General features: G+C 37.3%; 1 protein-coding gene across 12 annotated transcripts in view; it reads right to left on the bottom strand.

The window, feature by feature from the left end:
- Window positions 1-22,778, bottom strand: part of LOC105211683 (protein qui-1) — a 118,946-nt gene that overhangs the window by 3,546 nt on the left and 92,622 nt on the right. For 8 of the 12 annotated variants that reach the window (XM_029039884.2, XM_029039882.2, XM_029039886.2 and 5 more), the window contains 14 exons: window positions 22,529-22,741; window positions 22,034-22,251; window positions 18,715-18,861; window positions 18,307-18,607; window positions 17,001-17,124; window positions 16,649-16,760; window positions 14,908-15,090; window positions 12,053-12,148; window positions 11,362-11,907; window positions 11,120-11,290; window positions 10,645-11,011; window positions 10,334-10,576; window positions 9,964-10,280; window positions 4,865-8,786 (listed from right to left, as the gene is read on the bottom strand). In XM_029039884.2, the coding sequence (XP_028895717.1) occupies window positions 7,407-8,786; window positions 9,964-10,280; window positions 10,334-10,576; window positions 10,645-11,011; window positions 11,120-11,290; window positions 11,362-11,907; window positions 12,053-12,148; window positions 14,908-15,090; window positions 16,649-16,760; window positions 17,001-17,124; window positions 18,307-18,607; window positions 18,715-18,861; window positions 22,034-22,251; window positions 22,529-22,741 (4,418 nt within the window). In that variant the 3' untranslated portion in view covers window positions 4,865-7,406. Of the gene's footprint in view, window positions 1-2,814; window positions 3,428-3,451; window positions 3,729-4,864; window positions 8,787-9,963; window positions 10,281-10,333; window positions 10,577-10,644; window positions 11,012-11,119; window positions 11,291-11,361; window positions 11,908-12,052; window positions 12,149-14,907; window positions 15,091-16,648; window positions 16,761-17,000; window positions 17,125-18,306; window positions 18,608-18,714; window positions 18,862-22,033; window positions 22,252-22,528; window positions 22,742-22,778 lie in introns of those variants that run through there. The other 4 variants (XR_008471641.1, XM_011183256.3, XM_054232733.1 and 1 more) reach the window with 4 other exon arrangements.

The following is a 22,778-nucleotide window of genomic DNA, read 5'->3' as shown; positions in this document are numbered from 1 at the left end:
GGAGCCAAAAAATATCTGAGGAGTTTGGTCGAATGAAAACATGTCTTCCGAATCGAACTTAAGCTACTATAAATATGCTCCAATTTCTAGAAAAGATCGAACTGGAACCAATTAGCAGCCATCATTTACTTGTTGGAATCCGCTTTTTATATTAAAGAAGTGGTCAAAGATCTCGCTTGTTGAAATGACATAAACGAAAAATTACAACTAACGTGAGAATATGATTCTGGTAGTGTTCCAGAGTAGTGTCGCCTTTGTCCGTAAGATTTAAAGCATTGGCATGAGTTAAAAAATTAATTAAGGAATAAACAATTAAGGAAAGGCTAAGTTCGGGTGCAACCGAACATTTTATACTCTCGCAATTTATTGCTATATTTTTATTAAGATCACACACAATTTTACCCATATATTCGGTATAAAGTCCAATAGAGAAAATCATCATATATGGTATATAAGGGCTGAGGTAATTCCTGAACCGATTAAACTCATTTACACCACCGACATACATTATATAGAAGACTATATCCTCATTTAATTTGGCTAAGATATTTCATATATATATATATATATTTGGCGTAGGAACCGCTTTAAGCGATTATAGCCGAATCCACCAGAGCGCGCCACTCATTCCTCCTTTTTGCTTTTTGGCGCCAACTGGAAACACCAAGTGAAGCCAGGCCACTTTGCACTTGGTCTTTCCACCGGAGTGGAGGTCGTCCTCTTCCGCGGCTTCCTCCAGCGGATACTGCATCGAATACTTTCAGAGCTGGAGTGTTTTCTTCCATCCGTACAACATGACCTAGCCAGCGTAGCCGCTGTCTTTTTATTCGCTGAACTATGTCAATGTCGTCGTATAAATCGTACAGCTCATCGTTCCATCGTCTGCGGTATTCGCCGTTGCCAATGTTTAGAGGGCCATAAATCTTACGCAAAACCTTTCTCTCGAAAACCCCAAGAGTCGTCTCATCGGATGTTGTCATCGTCCACGCTTCAGCGCCATACATCAGGACGGGAATAATGAGCGACTTATAGAGTTTGATTTTGGTTCGTCGAGAGAGGACTTTACTTTTCAATTGCCTACTCAGTCCAAAGTAGCACCTGTTGGCAAGAGTGATTCTGCGTTGGATTTCAAGGCTGACATTGTTGGTGTTGTTAATGCTGGTTCCCAGATAAACGAAATTATCTACAACTTCAAAGTTATGACTGTCAACAGTGACGTGGGAGCCAAGACGCGAGTGCGCTGACTGTTTGTTTGATGACAGGAGATATTTCGTCTTGTCCTCATTCACCACCAGACTCATACGCTTCGCTTCTTTATGTAGTCTGGAAAACGCAGAACAAACGGCGCGGTTGTTGCTACCGATGATATCAATATCATCGGCGTACACCAGGAGCTGTACACTCTTGTAGAAGATTGTACCCTCTCTATTTAGTTCTGCAGCTCGTATTATTTTTTCCAGCAATAGATTGCAGCAGTCGCACGATAGTGAGTCACCCTGTCTGAAACCTCGTTTGGTATCGAACGGCTCGGAGAGGTCCTTCCCGATCCTGACGGAGCTTTTGGTGTTGCTCAACGTCAGCTTACATAGCCGTATTAGTTTTGCAGGGATACCAAATTCAGACATCGCGGCATAAAGGCAGCTCCTTTTCGTGCTATCGAAGGCAGCTTTAAAATCGATAAAAAGATGGTGAGTATCGATTCTTCTCTCTCGGGTCTTTTCCAAGATTTGGCGCATGGTGAATATCTGGTCCATTGTAGATTTTCCAGGTCTAAAGCCACACTGATAAGGTCCAATCAGTTCGTTGACGGAGGGCTTTAGTCTTTCACACAATACGCTCGACAGAACCTTATATGCGATATTGAGGAGACTTATACCACGGTAGTTGGCGCAGATTGTGGGGTCTCCCTTCTTATGGATTGGGCAGAGCACACTAAGATTCCAATCGTCAGGCGTGCTTTCTTCCGACCATATTCTACAATGGATATTTCATATATTACCCGATTTATAACCTATTAAGTCCATCGTATTTTTTAAAATCCTATAATTAGCTATATGAGAGCTAGGGGAAGTTATGACCTGATTCTAACCATTCCTGATACAGAGACACACTATTAGGAGAAAAAGATTTCCTCTGAATAAAATTAAGATATCTGAGTGATTTACCGATATTTTCGGTGTTCTTCATATTCGATATCCGGGGCATTGAAAAGTTATAGTCCGATTTCGACAATTTTTTTTAACAATTGAAGTAGTACTTTTAGTAGAAAGTCGAGTAATAGTACCCTTACGTGAACCAAGAAATTATGAGATAAACTGAAAGGGACAGCAGTGCCATCTATCGCCCTTAATTAAGTTCAATCTAGTCCTTTGGACACTTTCGGAGTTCATTGGAAACGAACGGCATTTTCACACTATGCTCTTAATACTAAAGAACTATTTTTTATAAATAAAATACAATATATATATGTAGTACAGCGTAGATCAAAGCAGTAAATTAATTAAAATAACGGTTTCCAGATATTTGTGAGTGTGTGTGTGTGTGTGTAAAAGTACATACATACATATATGTATAAGTGTATGCTAATGCGACTAATTCGCCTACATTTTCGATAATTAACAATAAAAGCGTTTACTACAAAAGCGCTACGAATAAAAAAAATCATATAATAATTCAGCTATTTGCTAAATTTGACTAAGCGTTCATACATACAAACAAAACATGATTCTCTGCTATTTATATGAGGTATATCAGCGTTATGCTAAATATTGTAAGTACAATTCAAATAGTCTTACATTCTCCATAGCTACTTACATGCATTGTGAAGCCGTTACGGGTTGCGTTGCCATTGTTGTTGTTGTTTTATTAAATAACTTATTACATTCTCTCTTTCTCTTTCTCTCTTATGTGTACTAAATGTTGCTGTTGTTTTTGTTGTGTGTTTTAGTGCAATTTGTTTTTGTTATTATAATTGTTGCTATTTATATTGAATTAAACGAAAACTCAAAAATAATTTTACTAACTTACTGATTTAACGATTTACGTACTCTTTTTTGTCGAAACTCACCACTTACTTGCGTGTGTTTGTTTGTATATGTATAGTATGTGTGTTAATTTGACATAATTTCAAGTGAAATGCATTTCATGTGCACCCTGTATTTGTGTTTGTAGACGATAGTGGTTGATTACCTGTTTTATTACTGTTTTAATGTTGTTGTTGTTGTTTTTAATTTAATTTTTAATTTATTTTTTTTTGCGTGCTTAAAACTACAAAAATCATATTTAGCTTTAATATTTCAGCATTTTTCATTTGAGGTAAGTTTCCGAAAACGTCGATTTCTTTGCGTCATTTACTTTTGTATTTGTATACACATGTGGAAATTGAGAATTTACTGAAGTGTCGCCCGGATATAGTCATCGAAATCATCTATAATGTTTTAGGTAATAAAATCATATTGACATTTGTGTGCACATTTTTGTTAGGTTAAAAACGTCGCTCAGAGCATATTCTATGTTTACAACACTCAATTACAACAAATACACAGGTGTCTGGGTATTACTGTTACTTGTTAAACTTAGTTTTGTTTGTGAGCATGTTAAACTATTTACTATTTTATTTGACGGGTGTTTCAATATGCTTGCTTTTGGGGTTATGTTGGTTGTGGACTTGGGTGCTCCTTAGATAATGGGTTGCTGCAGGGAATTACGCGAGCTGGTTTTCGAATGCACTGTGTTCGGGCAGGCAGTTGTAGAGTAGGTAATTTCAAAGTAAAATGTATATAAAAACAATTTATGATTAGTTCAATCAAAGGTACCCAAATGCAAAGTATTTTTATACAAATCTATATATTGGTTTAACTGCGTTTACTCGACAATTTGTGAAACGGAACATTTAGAGTTCGAAAAATATTTTTGGTTTTTCAATTATGTAACGAGAAAGTCTGCTTTACGTTATAAACACAAAGAATATATTATATTACAGTAGTAGTAGTAGTAGTAGTAGAATAAAACATTCGTAAAATTGTTAAAACTTAAATTTATTAATAAAAAAATTTATGAAAATATTTAGATTTAGTGAATAAGAATGTTATTTGTTTGTTCGGCGAAATGTGCTTAAAAGATGTTTTGAAAAAAGTACTCACCTTTGTTTGCACTAACTGACTTCGATTCGCCGATTCGAAGAGAGTGCGAATCGAACATGCCACTGGCATAAATCTATTACTTAAGTATAACCAAAAATATGTAGTAGACTACGTATTGCTTATTGAACAAAGAATTGGTATAAATTACTTAGAATGGCATACTAAATTAGAGTTAGGATACCACTTTAATGAGTTCTACGGTTATACCACTTTGATTCGGCAAAACTTCTTGCTATATTCGACTCACTAAATTGCGAATCGAATGAAGAACTGGTATAACTCGCATAGATTGGTATAATTAACAAATTTTATATTAGCAAGATATTATACCTCATTAATTAGGTATTCAAATAACTTAGTTTTCGATTTCTTCGCTAAATTTATAAAATCACGAAAGTACAAATTGCGAATAGAACAAACAACTAGTATACATTGTGTATATTCTATAATAATCAAGCAAGTGGTTATACCACTTGAATAAGGTATTCACAGCCACGCTTGTTTTGTATACAACGGAAGAGTTTAGCTTAGTTTTAATTTCTCTTCTAAATCCATTAAATGGTTTCCTTTCCATATAAGAGAGCGTTCTTCAAAGAGAATTTTTAAAAATTTAAGGGTTTAATTTTGGTTGTTTGTGGTCATATTGAGTATATGATTATAGTAGTAGTGGCGATTCAAGGCGTTGGATATTTGCCTTAATTTATTATATTTGCCTTATTAAAAAAAAAAATATATAAAATCTTCTTTACGATTTTCGCACTTTATTAACTTTATTTTTTATACATACATACTTACTTGACGCCAGAAATAAATTTAAAAAATCTAAATTCTACATCAAGAATATAATTAAACTAAAAAACATTAAATTACAAAAATTCGTGATTTACTAAATTTTTTCCATGCTTCAACACTACTTATAATCGCAAATATATTTTAATTACAAATCTAAAATGGTGTAAAATATTCATATTTTGTGGTAGCACATTCATAATGCGAACTAGTTGTGTGAAATATTTCCAAAAATTTCATGCAAAATATCATTGAAAATACATTTTAATAAATTATTTAAAGATTGAATTGTAATGAATTACATAAAGAAAATATTTAGGATAGAAAAAAAAATATGGTACCGCTATATAACGTGTGTGTTAGTGTAAATATGTAGGCACTTTGATGACTGATTCGTCTTGTGTGTTTGAAGTAAAGTTGACGGCAAGAATTTATTGTTGCTAGATGTATATTTTATATAAAACTTTTGCGATTTTTTTCATATTATATATACCCGATGGATTCTATGCCAGTTGACACTCAAAATGAGGGTGATATTATCGTAATTAAAAACCCCTTTCTGAAATATAGTTTTTATCATTTATAACTAAAAGTATTTCCATGTAAAAATATAAATCTAAAATTTTTACTTAAAAAGTGCACAAATAGAGGTTAAATGGAAATAACGGGTGATTTTTTTGAGGTTAGGATTTTCATGCATTAGTATTTGACAGATCACGTGGGATTTCAGACATGGTGTCAAAGAGAAAGATGCTCAGTATGCTTTGACATTTCATCATGAATAGACTTACTAACGAGCAACGCTTGCAAATCATTGAATTTTATTACCAAAATCAGTGTTCGGTTCGAAATGTGTTTATCGACAAATTTTGTTCAGCGATGAGGCTCATTTCTGGTTGAATGGCTACGTAAATAAGCAAAATTGCCGCATTTGGGGTGAAGAGCAACCAGAAGCCGTTCAAGAACTGCCCATGCATCCCGAAAAATGCACTGTTTGGTGTGGTTTGTACGCTGGTGGAATCATTGGACCGTATTTTTTCAAAGATGCTGTTGGACGCAACGTTACGGTGAATGGCGATCGCTATCGTTCGATGTTAACAAACTTTTTGTTGCCAAAAATGGAAGAACTGAACTTGGTTGACATGTGGTTTCAACAAGATGGCGCTACATGCCACACAGCTCGCGATTCTATGGCCATTTTGAGGGAAAACTTCGGAGAACAATTCATCTCAAGAAATGGACCCGTAAGTTGGCCATCAAGATCATGCGATTTAACGCCTTTAGACTATTTTTTGTGGGGCTACGTCAAGTCTAAAGTCTACAGAAATAAGCCAGCAACTATTCCAGCTTTGGAAGACAACATTTCCGAAGAAATTCGGGCTATTCCGGCCGAAATGCTCGAAAAAGTTGCCCAAAATTGGACTTTCCGAATGGACCACCTAAGACGCAGCCGCGGTCAACATTTAAATGAAATTATCTTCAAAAAGTAAATGTCATGAACCAATCTAACGTTTCAAATAAAGAACCGATGAGATTTTGCAAATTTTATGCGTTTTTTTTTTTTAAAAAGTTATCAAGCTCTTAAAAAATCACCCTTTATAAATTCCATCATTTGCTGTACTTTGTATATACATATATTTTATATATAATATTCGTGATTTTTTAAGGACACATCTCATCATTACATAGTTGCAATATTCAATTTTAAATTGTTCGATTAATCGTTTATTTTTTTTAATTTCCAATCAAAATTGTCTAATGATAAGAGAGGAGATTTAGAAACTGCCCGGATTTATGCTTCAATCCCACAAAATGTTTTTAAAAGACACAGTCCTACCTCTACACATGGTAAATAAATATAATATTTAAGAACGATAAGAAAATAATAGCTGCCATCGCTAGATAAATGATTGTCGAAATCTTGGTAATCTCGTTGACACTTCATCTGTACTGCTATGAAAGATATTATATATCAAGGATCTACGCTTTACAAAAACTGTGAAGTATATGCTGATAGCGACGAAGCGTAAAGTGCTCTTCTATATGGTATGAGACAAAAATGTGGGTGAGGACTTCTTCATTTGGAAAGGAATTATGGAAGTGTAATTTGTTCTTGCGCTGTGCTCCAACAGGAGTTAAAGGAAATTATTTATATATCAAGTGTAAGAGTTGGACTGTTCCTTGTGAGCGGAATTTGATAGAGCATGGACTGAATAAAGTATGATTGTATGTATATTTCGAAAAATTACTTATCAAATTAAAATTCGCTTTCGGGTCTCCGAAGTTTACAGATATAGTTAAACCTAGGCACATTAAGGTGGAGAGATAAAAAATAAAGCATATATAGTGCATTGGAAACGTGATATATTTTGGAGGCCACTATAAACTTCGTATCAGCACCAAAGCCCGTCGCGTTTACAGTCCACACTATGAACTAAGCCCTAAAGCTACGTTAATTCCTTTGCACCACTACGACTACTGTGTCACACAAGAGGTGTTCGCGTAATCTCCCTCCTTATCCACGGATTTAGTACGCCTATGTTCTTTTAACTTCTCTATCTTAAATTTATGATGCAACTTATGTGCTCGGCTACAGAGTGCACCCCCCGGATTTTCAGCATACTTGTAGTCAGCTTCAGCCGCAACTGGTTTCCCCTTATTGCCAATGGGCGTCTCCGCTTGTTGTGATGACTTCTCGCCATGCGAGTGTGATCGCTTGAATATGCGCGACATACGCAAGCTGCGTCGCAAATATTCGGACATCCGAACGTGTGTTGGCAACGCTGTGTCACTGAAAGGTCGCTGATTGGACGAATGTGTGGCGCTCGCATGCGTTGTTGTTGTGTGCGTTGGTGCCACTTTACTGTTCACGCAACGTCGCTTCTTGCCGCAACGCAGTTCGGTGGCGGCCTCATCGGCCGTCTGACCCCAAGCGGCGCGTCCCGTATGCGGATGGATTACACGATTTGTGCGCACTTGATGGACATTGCGATGATCATAATTCTCTACGATGATAATGGGCGTGGCTCGTGGCGGTAGACCAGCCTGTGCACTGCAATGATAGTTGGATGTGTGAGTAGAGCTTAAAGTTGTTGTGGTGTTTAAGTAAATTTGCGGTTGCAAAGAGTGACACTTCTGTGCGTTTGCCGCGCGTTGCGATTTGAAGCTGCGCCAGTGGAAGAGGCGACGCGCGCGACCGAGGTAGTCGGTTGCTTCATCTGCATTCTCTAAACTCGCATCGTCGCAGACCGACTGGGGCGCTGCGTCACACTGCAAGTCGCGTACTAAATCTGGTTGTTGCATCAGTGCGCTGGCACTGCTGTTGCAACGTCGACGTTGTTGGTATTGTTCTTGTTGTTGTTCGTTGGTCAGCTGACTTTGTTGGTGGAACAGCACGCAGGCGCAGGTATGCGTATGGTTTTTAGTGTGTTGTTTAGTGTTAGTAACATTAACGCTGTTGCTGTTGTTGTTATGACAACTGTTGTTGCTATTGTTGCTCAGCGTTTCGAAATTGCTGCTGCTACCGGTTGTGTTGTTGAAAGTGGTAGTGGTAGTGGTGGTGGTGGTGGTGTGTTGTATGGTATATGAGTGATGGTGTGGCATGTGGAAATGGTGACGGTATTGGTGGCGGTGTTGTTGTAGTGCTAAATGGGCAATCGGTACCTTCATACTACATGTAACCCAAATGTGCTCTTGCAAGGAAAGTGAACGCATTCGCAGCATGCTCGGTATATGTGCTAATAAGTGTATGTGATCGCACGAGAGTGAAAACATACCTGTACGTTCGTCGTGATACTCATCGTCATCGGATGACTCAAGGCGGTCCTCGACGAGCGATGTTTGCCGTGAGAGACCCTGTGTGCAGTGACGTGACGATTTTGTGTTTTGATTTTTTTGCAATTTTTTATTGTTTTTGTGTTTGTTAGATTTTATTAAGTTAAGTGTTGTTGTAGTTTGGTTTTTGGAAATAGAACAAAAGAGGAAAGAAGCAAAAAATTATAAATTTTCTCAAAGACACAATTTACAACTACATTACAGACATTACTTAGTACTTAAATTGCGAAATTATAAAATACTTAAAGAAATATAATAATCGACAATACACTTGATTACAGTTATAATGAAGGGTGTCACTAACGACTTATGTAGTTGGCAACTCCGACGAAAGAGAGATCTTTGTCTAGCACTGGTGTGTTGCCTACATTGCGGTGCGTATTGCATAGGAAACTTATATGAGTTTGAGTGCCACTGGGGTTAGAACTGGTTATTTTTTTTTTAAAGAAATGGAACACCAACAGTTGGTTCTAACACCTGCTTGAAAAGGCAATTTTTTCTTGAGCAGTCAGGAGAATGATTCAATTTATAATTTTTGCCCTTAAGTCTAAAAATATGTAGATAGGACCAATAAATGGTATACGGTTTAAAGCATATACATGTCCCACTTTTCATTTCATTCGCTCTTTGCTCCCTCATTATTTCAAAGAGGTTTAAAGAGAGTGTATTTTCTAAATGAGAATGCAACCATGTGCATTAGGAGCGTAAATTCGATGAACAAAGAAGAGAGTTGCCAACCTTTGACTATTTAAAGCAGTTCATATAAACAGTTTCGAGTTTTTGATACTTCTTAATGTATAATCTTAAGTGATCGCAATACAAACTAACACAAGAAAGCCAAGCACTAAGACTATGCGCGTCTGAATAATATTACTAACAAGCATTTTTATATTAAGTTACTATATATAAGGCTTATATATATGGGTCTAGGTACAATAATTACATAAATACTTCGTTTAATTTGAGTTTAAGCTCAGCATGTGTTTACTACATGTCTCTAGTGACTAAATAGAGGTTAGTATGTATATTTATTGATAAATCTCTATGCAAAAATCAATAATAAAAATTACTTTTAGTACTTCTTTTGATCGTTAGTGTAAAAGTGAAGCTATTTACTGTTATAATTATATATACACATATAAAAATTAAAATTATTAATTTTTTTTTACAAAAAAAGCTTAGCTTGCAATGAACCTACCGCATTGTGTCTCCTTCGCGGTGGCGAACGTTTATTCCAAAGTGCCTCCAGCTGATCGAAGTGCTGCGATTGTGCCAGCGCAGCTTGTTCTGGACCCAGATTAGTTTGTGAAGTGATTGTTTTCATTTCGGCGATCTTCGAAATTTCCTCCATGCTGGCGGAGACGGAGAAGCGTCGCTTCAGGCGTTCATCTACCTGTGCCATCATAACCGAAGAAGTGAGATGACCGTACTTCTTCTGCCAGGTGTATGTGTCCAAGGATACTTCCTTCTTGAGTAAGCGCTTCATTTGACGTTTGGGTCCTTGTGGACGCAAGTCTGCAAAATTATTATAACAAATATTTGTATGAAGTGTTCTTGCAGCAACAAACCTTCCGCATCCATTGCTGGCGCTGAGTAAGTTGGGAGTTTAACATATTGTGCTGGCGTGTTGTGTAGACAAATAACGGGTAGATTGAAACTCTCCATCAATTGCACCAAAATACGCGAACATTCGAGACTAATGTCGAAACGTTGGAAGGGCACATGCATTTGTAGCGAAGTGAGCGCCAAACCGCGTTTGGTCTCCCAGACAATTAGTGTCTTATCGTCACTGCCCGATATTGCCGTTGAACCTACAGGACAGTGTGAGCAGTGTGTGTTCTTAAAATCTTTGGCCTTGACTTCAAACACGCATACATACCATCTGCCGACACTTTGACACCCAGAACCGGTGCTAAATGTCCGGCCAATGTGTGCAGCTCCTCGCCCGTATGCAGATCCCAAATAATTAGATTGGTATCCTTCGAACCGGATATGACTTGTGTCTTATTGGTCACTGACACTGCGACACAATTCACCGCATCGGTGTGTCCGACGAGTACTTGTGCCAGCTTGCCGCCAGTCGCTTGCCATACCTTCAATGACATATCACGCGAACCGGTTATTATATACAAACTATCGGCGGTGATTGTGAAGCAAGTGATCTCGTCCGAATGTGAAACGGTGTACTTTTCGTCCTCACGCGTGAGGGACCAGATCTTCAGCGTATTGTCACCATTTGTAGAGACCTTTGGGGAATTGCGAAAGTTTAAACATATATAAAAGATTTTGGAATGAGGTTCTAGCGAAGTGGCAAGCGATCAATTGATATAATTTAGTATAGTTTTGATACTCACTGCGAACTTCATATTATTTGTGACAGCCAAAAACTTGTACGGACCCTGTATGGTTTGCAATAAGTTGCCGCCTTCGGCCAGCCACACATACATCATGGAATCGCGATCGGTTGAGATGATACGGCGCGAGTCCATCAGCACTACGACGCAACTGACCGATGCATTGTGACCCTGATTGACAGTTCAAGAAAATATATATTTTTAACAGATAATTCTATTCCTTTACTTCGCTAATAACTTACCTTGAATGAGTTGGTGACCTCACCCAATGCCAAATTCCAAACATGCACTGTGCGATCGTCCGCACCAGTCGCCAGATACTCACCGTTCGGCGCGAAATTCAGACATGTCACCGGTGCTGCATGCCCATCGAGCGTGGTCTGATATTCGGGAGTGTTGATCTTTAAAATGTGCACACTGCGACTCGAAGCGATTGCGGCCAATTGCGAATCACGTGATATATCGAAGCATGTAATCGGCGGTAGCGTTGTCGACGGTGAACGTTGCGATTGTTGAGCGCGCTTCAATGAGCGTTTTCTGCGCTGATTATGGGAATATGGATGCACGTAGAGCTCCTCGTTGCGGAATGAATAGAAAGTGATCTTATTGCCGCCGACTGTGATTAGGAAATCATCATTGTCCATTATATAGAGTGCTGAAATCGAACCGGGATTGGGTGGCATTGAGCGTATGAGGCGACCAGAGTGCATATCGTAAATGAGTGCGCGTGTATCCTCGCCACCAACGACGGCACGTTGACTGTCCTTAGCGATGGCAATGGCGTGGAGCTGTGTGAGATAAAGTATGAGATTATTTTTTTATGACCTCAAAGCGTAAGCTACTTAAATCAGCTTACAACAAAAGAGTTCTTATTTCTCCCTTTTCTCAATAAGCTCGCTTCTTTACACATTTGTGTAATTTTTCATATCTCACCTGTGACTTGTGACCTTTGAGGGCATGCAGCTCCTTGCCGGTAGCCAATGTGCGCAAATACAGGACATTATCTTCACAGTGTGCCAACAGAAAGACCTGCAAGTAGAAGAGCGTAAGTAAACAACGGTTAATACTGCTTTATGACGCCATGAAGAGCGAGAAATGCTGTTGACTGATAAAGAAGCAGCGCAAAAATGTTTAATTTTATTAAAGAGTCGAGTTGTCGCTGAAGGTAGTCGCTTTGGTGAGAAGCGATTATGACTTTTATTTTCAATTTATATTATTTTCAATAACGGTACATGGTGTGAGCTTATGTTTGAATGTATATTTGATACTTTATTATTTATATTATTATATATTATATTGGATTGATTGATTGCGTGAATCTAATGAATTTTTTCTGAGGGAGTTTCTTAAGAAAACCGTTGAAATAATTTTTAAGAAGAGTTGCCAGCTGTTTAATTTTATTTAATCAAATTCATAAATTAAGTGAAATATTAGAAGGTCCACAATTGATGCTATTTCAAAAAAATATGTTTGGGTAGCATAGTCACCTGTTTAAGTTTTTGTATTTAATTAATTTATAAATTGTATGAAATATTAAGATCTGTAGTAAAAATATTTCTGAAACATTTTTAAAAATATATTTTGAGTAGGATTGGCACTTTCTAAATATTTTGTATAAACCTAAATTTAATATTTAAATGAAATAGTAAGGTCTATAATTAAGAATATTAAAAATAAAATTGTAAATTTTTTTAGTAGTGTTGCCATCTGTTTAAATTTTTGTATTTTAATAAATTCATAAATTATGTGAATTATGAAGAATTTTAAATTTTAGGGCAATATTTCTAATAAAATTTAGAAGATTTGTAAATAGTGTTGCCACCTTTTAAAGTTTTTATTCAATAAAAGTAATAAAAAATATATAAAAACACTATGAACTAGTGTCGCTTCAGCCAATTTTTGCATTGAATAAGACATAAAAGTTGCTGGTAATGATGATAAAAAAGAAAACACGAAACATTTCCACTTTTAACACCCATTATTTCATGGCCGTAAAGGTGGTAGCGCCGTCAAAAATTTTTACGCTTATTTAACAACCAATTTCAGCTTTTCACGCCAAACAACAACTTCATACAAATAATGCGGCCAGCTGAGCTGATAATTTACGAAGACTCGCTGCATCTCCGGTGTATGGTCTAGGATGTCTGTGTGTGTGTGCTGGCGAAAGAATGCCACAGATATGTCGGCTGCCGTTAAATGAAAATGTAGGAAATGCCAAGTGTCAAAAGACACAGAGCGCACTAACTCATGCGAACACTTATAACTGTATTTGTGGGTGAGTATGTATGGATGTCTATCCGGAACAGGAAATACCAATAAAACTCATACTCAAGTAGCTGCTGTGCGAAATTCCGAGACAGACAAGTACATGCCGTACAAATACCGTTGTCTGTAGCATAACAATGCGGCTGTACAGTCACGGTAAATCCATTTCCGGTCAACGTGTCTACTACGTATATGTAGGTGCAACAAATGTTGCGAAAAAGAGTGAAAAGTAAAACATGATTTTCACAACTTAACTAGCTTGGTCCGGAAGTACCGTTGTCTAGCTGACCTTTTGATAAATGTCCACTCTGGTTGTTATCTACACAGACATGTTGATTTATCACAATAGAAAAAGAAAGAAAAACAACAACAGAGCACAGTAGTAGAAGTGTTGCTATTTGATTCCCTTACGAGTGTGTACTTAAAATGCTGTGTGCGCTCTGCAACTGACAGTGCTACACGTACAGCCACTCAACGTTGAAATTCTTCAACTAATTTTCTGTTGTTGTTCTTGTTTGGCTGATTTCAGTTTGTTGAGTGTTTCAACCATTTTTGCTACTGCACTTAATCCACTTGTGGCTCTCAGTGGTGTTAAGATAGCATGTTTTCTGCTCTCGTTGAGCTCTCAACAAGACAAATCAATGTCTGTATTTCATGCCGAAGGGGTGTTGTGGATTTAATTGTGTCATTAAAGGGTTTATAATATTTTTTTAACATAAAATTCAACTTTTATACATATATGAGGTGTGTTCAAAAAATAACGAGAATTTTCAAATTGACATGCATATTATCGAATGATGACTATTTTTAATGTAGAAGAAATGTTTTTTTAATGAATACATTTTTTTCAAAAAATGAAAATTCCCGTTATTTTTTGAACACACTTCGTATGTGATGTTAAGCAAATACATTTTTTTTAATCATATTTGAACAATTTCGTTTTTATTGTTAAGACTATTTTTTATAAAATCCCTCACTTTTATACTGAATATTATGACTTGAAACTGTTCGTTTGATATTGAAATATTAAAGATAAATTACTATTTCCCCCTTGTATGCCAAACTCATACAATAAATCTCAAACAATAGCCCAGGAAATACCATAAAGTATCAGGTTTCACAAAAATCACAAAACACAGGTGTTGCGTATAAGTTAACGAATTGCTTATACACCGCAGGGAAAACATGAAAGTGTCGATGTTTGTGTGCCACAGGGATTACAGATTAAAATCACAACAGGTTAAGGTTAAAGCAACAACAAATAAATAAACAAAAATATTTAATATGACACATATGTACATGTATGTCTGTTCAATAAAATATAATACACAACTGCACTCATTTATGCTATAGATTAAGGTTGCTTATACGCCTCAATATTTAGGTCACTCATACGGCATGTCATTTCATTTGTACATTTTATATTTACCTCAGCACTTAAAGCGCTTTAATTACGCACGCCAAAATATCAATTTTAATTAACTACAAAAAATGAAGTATCGAAATATTTCGCCGCCACTTACCGAGTCACAAGAGATGTCAATTCGCCGCACCGGACTGCACATCTGCATGCTGTTCAGCAGCGTATAATCATCCAAGGACCATAAGCAAATGGTTTTATCGCGACTCGATGAGATCAACACATCGCAGGCATTGCTCACCTTAACGCTTGTCACAGCGGCGCGATGATGTGTGATTTTGTGGAGCTGCGTGGGAGAGCAGAGAGAAATAAAAATATATGTAAGTAGTAATGATTTTTAATTTAGAATTTCTATAAATATTTTTTAAGTTTTTGCCATAAATATTGAGCTGCGCTGATATTAAAAAATATATTTACTAAATTTCTAGTATCAAGCCACTCATATATCAAGCCACTATTTTAAAACTTTGTGCAGTCAGCTGACAGTCATAGTTAGTGCTGTCCGTTCGGTGAACGTTATAAATGTTCAAATGAAATTTATTAGTTGCTAGCTTGGCAAAAGCTTGACAGCCACGGATATACTCATGTTATAAATATTCAAATTTATACTCGTACATGGCAGACTTATGTACATAAGCATATGTTGGTATATATGCGGATGTGTGGGATTTCGCAAGGGAGAATTTCTCAACAAAACTGGCTCAAACCCAACATAATATGCCAAAATATATATTATTACTTTTTTATTCGTATTTAAATAGATCAAGACATGTAGTTCATTACTAGTATGTAAGACTTCATCACTTACAACTTCTAAGCCCGGTTTGATACTAAAATCTTAGACTTCAAATAAATGATAGTCTTCGAAATAGCAGAAATTTCATGTAATGCGTTCTGGGTTATACTTAAATTATTTAATAGTTTAATCAAAAATTTCTTGCTGGGTTTATGACCATACGCTTGCAAGTAGCAATGCTTGATGCATATGACATGAGACGGATGTCCAAGCGGATGGTCAACTTGTTGTGAATCATTATCTTTGATGGACGTAAACTGTGCTGTCCACATGCTGCAACGTTGCACAGTTGGAGGTATTATTATTTTATAAATGAGAAATGAATGCGTCACAATTTGATGCAAAGAGTCAGACATTTTGAAAAGTGAAAATTATGTGCAATCACAAGGGGACTAAAGCTAGAGATATTGATGGAATTGTATACATTTTAGTATCACATCACATAATGCAGATTGAAATATAAAATAAATTTATATGAGGTGTGTTCAAAAAATAACGGGAATTTTAGTTTTTGGGAACAAATATTTATTAATTACTTTACATTAAGGTTATCGCTTGAAAGTAGTTCCCATTCGATAAGCTATATTTGTGCGAGCGCTCTTTTGAACCGTTGAAACTCTGCTCAAGACGACTGCCCGTTAAGGTTCTCTTTAATTTTGAAAATAAGAAATAAACACAGGGAGTCATGTCTGATGAATATATTGTGTATTCTTGCAGTATTGTTTTTGACCAAGAATTCACGAACAAATAACGAAGTGAGAGCTTTTAACGAATGAAAATCGCCAAGCTCACAATAACAAGTCTAACTTTAGCTTCGGCTAAAATGTTAACAATTGGAATCTCCAAACTCGCGAAATTTAAAAAAATCCGTAACTTTTTAAAAACACATTGTAAACCATTATATGGGACTTTAAACTGCATATAGGTTATAATATTTTCTCAGCCTTCTTAAATTTGACTTTTCCAAAACTGTTATATGTATCATGAATATTTTACTTTCCGGTCTCATCGCACTTGCTAAAATAGTATCAATTACAATTCTACTCACCAATTTTCCGCTGTGTATATCGGAAATTGCAATCGTCGAATCCTCGCTGCCACTAATGGCCAAAGTGCTATTGACGCCAGCTGCGACGCAGGTCACAATGCCACCATGAGATCTGTGAGACGAAGAAGAAAAAAGTAATCGTTTAAAGCAACAAATAAAGTAATGGCCAGTAATGAGTGGAAAAAGAGAAGTGTAATTCAATAAAAAAGCAACAACAAACACGTCCACAACAGCCGCACACAATTAAATCTCAGCGTAACTGTGAGAAGAAATTGTATAGCATTGTATAAAAGTGCTGGTGTATAATACGCAGGTCAATTGGATTGAGCGGCGTTGGTTTGAATGCACTTACTTAATATGAGCCTTCAGCACACGCGTTGTCACGTTCCACACCAGCACCGTGTTGTCCTCGGAGCCAGTCAGCAGGATATCGGATTGTTGTGCAACTAAGAGACACGTGACTGCGGCGGTGTGACCTATGACGGTGGAGAGAGATATGAAAAGTAAAGTAATGAAACGTAGCAAATACGGTTACGAGGAAAACAATCGAAAAGATTGGCTGAAAATCAACGCCATCAATGGTAATTAAATGATAATAGCCATAATAATTTGGTGATAAAGGGTGATTTTTTAAGAGCTTGATAACTTTTTAAAAAAAAAAACGCATAAAATTTGCAAAATCTCATCGGTTCTTTATTTGAAACGTTAGATTGGTTCATGACATTTACTTTTTGAAGATAATTTCATTTAAATGTTGACCGCGGCTGCGTCTTAGGTGGTCCATTCGGAAAGTCCAATTTTGGGCAACTTTTTCGAGCATTTCGGCCGGAATAGCCCGAATTTCTTCGGAAATGTTGTCTTCCAAAGCTGGAATAGTTGCTGGCTTATTTCTGTAGACTTTAGACTTGACGTAGCCCCACAAAAAATAGTCTAAAGGCGTTAAATCGCATGATCTTGGTGGCCAACTTACGGGTCCATTTCTTGAGATGAATTGTTCTCCGAAGTTTTCCCTCAAAATGGCCATAGAATCGCGAGCTGTGTGGCATGTAGCGCCATCTTGTTGAAACCACATGTCAACCAAGTTCAGTTCTTCCATTTTTGGCAACAAAAAGTTTGTTAGCATCGAACGATAGCGATCGCCATTCACCGTAACGTTGCGTCCAACAGCATCTTTGAAAAAATACGGTCCAATGATTCCACCAGCGTACAAACCACACCAAACAGTGCATTTTTCGGGATGCATGGGCAGTTCTTGAACGGCTTCTGGTTGCTCTTCACCCCAAATGCGGCAATTTTGCTTATTTACGTAGCCATTCAACCAGAAATGAGCCTCATCGCTGAACAAAATTTGTCGATAAAAAAGCGGATTTCACATTTCGAACCGAACACTGATTTTGGTAATAAAATTCAATGATTTGCAAGCGTTGCTCGTTAGTAAGTCTATTCATGATGAAATGTCAAAGCATACTGAGCATCTTTCTCTTTGACACCATGTCTGAAATCCCACGTGATCTGTCAAATACTAATGCATGAAAATCCTAACCTCAAAAAAATCACCCGTTATTAATGAGAAAATGGCGTAGAACACAAGTGCCCGTGCACACGAGTAGCGTGTCATTAAGCACCTGTGCGTTGTACATGAGAAATTGAGTGCTAACCTTTAAAGATGTGCTCCAACGAGTTACTCATTATGTGCCAGAGTTGCACATCGCCCGACTTGGTTGCCAATATGAGATGTTGCTTGGTGGGTGAGACGCAGACGTCACGCACCTGTCCGGTGCCGGTCACCGTCATGACGCGTATTTGTGAGGGCAAAGTGGCCGGCAGCCAGCCGGTGAGTGGCACCAGCAGTGGCACCGTGTAGCCATCACACCAGGCTGTAGCCGAGCGTACCGTTATGCTGAGCAGTGAGTTGTCGTTCTCGTCATGCTCGCTGATTGGCCGCAGCCAAGAGATGAGCTGTCGCAGCAGGGATGGGATAAAGAGAATGCCGCATTAATAATGCATTTTGTATGTCTGCTTTTATTTTTATTTTTAAACATTTCTTTTTTTTCGCAGAAGCATACCTGTGAGCCAAGCTGCATGGGATCACGTGTGAGCACATCGCTCGACTTGCGTATTGTATAATAGATGAGTTCGATATCGCGATCCAGTAGATAGCAGCGCACATGCTCGATGAGGCAACGCAGATAGCTGATGGAGACAGTTTGTACCTGTGTAATTGAGAGATATACCCAAGAATATTTAAAATATTGTTTCTATGAAATAAAGTTGTTTGTTGTTGTCGGTAAAATAAAGCTGTTTTCGGTAGAAGAAAGTTGAATATGTTAGTTGTAGGAGCAAATTTGTATCAGAATAATATCAAATTTCCTTATTATGCTCATATTTATCAAAAAACCTTTATCATGTCAAATAATTATTGTGTGCAGTATCTTGTGGAGGAATTTATATATACTAATTGATTAATTAGTAAATGGAGATTGTGGGGAATTCGATTTTTGAAGTCGTTCGTTAGAGATATAGGCGTTAATAGAACTGCTGAGAACCTCCACAATTGTACCACATTATTTTCGTGAACAAAGCACTAAAAATATGTATGGAAGAAAGATTTTATTCTGAACCCCTTTGATCGTGAGGATTCCAAGTATGAAAGTGTTCAAAATTGCAAGAGTTTCTAAACATGTCTACTATCAGAAGGGGTACCTGTCGGTCTATTTCATCAAGCTGGGAACGAGTCGGGACTCCGTTGTCCTCTTGTGGTCTAGCACTGGACACCTGGACTTCTTGCGAACTTGGTAAACGCTGGGTAACAATCAGAACCTTTTCGGGTGCGAGATCTTTCTAACTCATAGTGGAAGGTAACAGGTCGGCGAAACTACTTGCACTTAAAAAGGTTCACGATGCTGCAATACTGCCGGAGTACTTACTGAAGACTGCGGAATAGGCACACATGCAATGAGGCTAGGAATCCTGCCGGATGCAAACTGCCTCCATATACCATGGCGAGGCGAGGTGGAAACAGCAAGTCATTTCCTCCTCCACTATGCAGCGTTCGCAAGACTGAAGTTGAAGGACCTCGGCAGCTATACCTTTGGCGAATTAAGCGAGCTTGTCGATCCATAATCATCAGTCTTTTTATATATCAATGGATCGGCGCCTTTGGTTGTCCAAGTGGGATCCATCACGATATCTATCTCGCGGGCCAGCTTTTGAACCTAATCTAACCTCTAACTCCAGATTCGAAATACTTATTTATCATCATGGCGATCATCATTTGAACTTTTGAATGTTCAGAAGCACGTTTCGAAGGCAATTGTAGACATTTATAGAACTCTAACCACACCTCTCTCAAATTGAGGCCAATATAATTTTCTTATGAGTGTTCCCTTGCTAGAGTTTGCAATTGTTATTTCACAATTATGCAACATAAAAGTAATTTCGGGGCTACAATTAAGCAACCTTTGTAGTTGTAAATCAAATATACTTGCCATTTAGAACAATCAAGGCAATTAACAATTAAATGGCAACATTGTACGCCTGACAAGGGCAGCAATCACAATTTACAAAAGCAAACAATTACTAAACAAACTCAGTGAAAATCCAAGAATATAATTTAAACAGCGCTAAAAGATTGAATTGGACACATTTTATATATGCGACAAAAACAATTCGTGCAACTTGCTGCCTACAGCAGCAAACAGCAACTCACAGGCACACAAAGATTATCCTTTCTTCTGAGAAGTCTTAGTCTTGAGCGCTTCTACAGACAATAACGCAAGCAACTTGTGCAGCTGAGCCAGCGCAGCAATCTCAAAATTTTTGCTGCCGCCAGCAAGAGCAGCTCCTTCGTTTTGCTTTTCTAAGAAATCGACGAAGATGCGAATAGCAGTGGGGAAAATGAAAACAAGAAAGCTTAAAAACTTGCAAACTAAAATGTAATAGTAGAAATTGCAACTCGAATGACACTGTTTTGTCGAGTATGAAAAAACTTTTGTTAGCTTAATTTCCATGCTCTGCAATTTGGGTTGCACAAACAGCGGCAGCTGAAGGGCAAAGCGGCAGACTAAGTAAATACGGCACGTAAAATTTAAAACAAAAGCAATGCCAGCAAGCAGGAAGCCGACAGGGTGCAGTACCAAAGCAAAGTTAAAATAATAGTAGACGATGGTGGCGGATGATGAATGTGGGTCGTAGGTGGCGGCGCTGAGCGTTGCTTATACTACAAACTGTGTCCAAACGGCTGCCAGGCATTTCAATTGGCGCGCTAAAACGTGTCGAGGAAACCCTAGATAAAGCCTTGCTGGATGCATTTCGCTAAATTAAATATGAAGCGGCGAATGAGCGCCGATATGCCTCGCAGCTGTGGCAGTAGAAATGTTGCTTATTTGCAGTGCCCGTCCTTCCGACTTGGTAGCCATAGTTTTAATTAAAAATGCAAACTTTGCATACGTAATTAAATGAAGGTTTCACCGGTTTTGTAGTGAATTGTGAAATGTAAGTGGTGTAACTAGAAAATTGTGCAATCCCAACATTTAAAGGTTAATTGAGAAAGATTTAACTTTTTTTTGTATTCTTTTGGAGAATTTTTGTGCTGAAATTTATTAAGCTAATTGAAAAGTAGTGGTCACGACAGGTTTAAGGTGAAGATGAATACGTATTGAACAAAATTTTTTCTTAATTTAATAAGGATTTTAATTCACTTAAGGGATTAGGGATAGTCAGAGACACGAAAAAAGGAGAATTTTCAGTATTTTTTTTTGCTATTAAATCATGTTATTTTACAAAAGTAATAATATGGCATTATTATACAATGTTTTGACTTAAAGTCACGAAAATTTGAAAAAAAAAATAAATTATAATTTCCAAAGTTATAGCTGTCTGTGTTGACCCAGTTTCAGAAAAGGTCCTTGCGGTGACAATCATAAGTCCTTGGAGATTCAATCGGATAAAAAAATAGTTTTATAAATAGATAATCCTGGGCCTGATCGAAGCTTTTTTTTCAAAAATTAACAAAATGGCGGCCTCGAGAAAAAATCAATAATCCTTCGATCAGGCCTGAGCTTATTATGTATTCTAAAAGCTGTATGAGTTTCATTAAAATCTATTGAGCGGTTATCGAGTTTCACACTAGCGTTTTGGTTTGCCCGAGCTCTCATTGTTATTTGTCGAATAACTCGAAAAGTCATTATCGGCTCAACTTCAAATTTTCAGAGAATATTTTTCAGATATTACACCTAACGAAAATGCAAAAAAAAAATTATTTTTTGAAAATCCTGACTACCCCTTAAGTCCTCTAGTAGTCTTTTAATAATTTATAAATAATTTTCTTTCCACTCTACATATATTAATATTAAACAATATCCATTCAAATATGTTCAGACTCACCGCTGCCAGTAGAAAATCGAAATTACAAACAGCAATTTGTTTGAATTTCGCAATATCATCGGAGCGCATCAAATGATGCCAACTCTCCTCCACATGACGCATGCTGTACGAGACATCGGCGGCGATGGGATTATAAAAGGTGGATGTGTCATCATTGTGATGTGATGATGATTTGCGTTCCGAAGCAGATATGCTCTCCTTCTCCTTTTGACTGATTACTGTAAGGGAGAAAAACAAAGGCATAAAAACGTAAGATTTATATATAAAAAATAAAAATAATGCAAATTCCACAGAAATATATTAAAAAAATAATAAATTATATTGCACAATATTTTTTTTTTAATGTGGAAAATTCTGCACCTTTTATTTTTCACACAAATAATTTGCTTAACTATGTAATAAAAGTAATAGTGCGCCATGGCGTATGAGTAACCACACTTCTGTCTGCATTTGTAATGCAAATAAAATAATAAAATAACTGTATTTGCAATTCACCTGAGTGTTTGTCACTTTCACCTGACGCATTCTCACTGGTGCTGGCATCATTCTCCTCATTCTCTTGTTGAAAGAATATATTCGCGATGGCTATATGCATGGCACGTGTGCTCTGCGCATCCATGTAGCGTTTTCTCGACAGCTCGGCGCAATAGCTGTGGCGCCACTGCAACAGCACTTTGCCGGACATTATTTTATCGCGCAGTAGAAACTCTGAAATGGCAGCAAATAATATTGTTGAGTTAAACTG

The sequence above is a fragment of the Zeugodacus cucurbitae genome, chromosome 6 (genome assembly GCF_028554725.1).
Source record: "Zeugodacus cucurbitae isolate PBARC_wt_2022May chromosome 6, idZeuCucr1.2, whole genome shotgun sequence".
In the NCBI taxonomy this organism is placed as follows: domain Eukaryota; kingdom Metazoa; phylum Arthropoda; class Insecta; order Diptera; family Tephritidae; genus Zeugodacus; species Zeugodacus cucurbitae.
The sequence above is the reverse complement of the archived record's forward strand: the minus strand, read 5'-3'. Positions and strand labels throughout refer to the sequence as shown.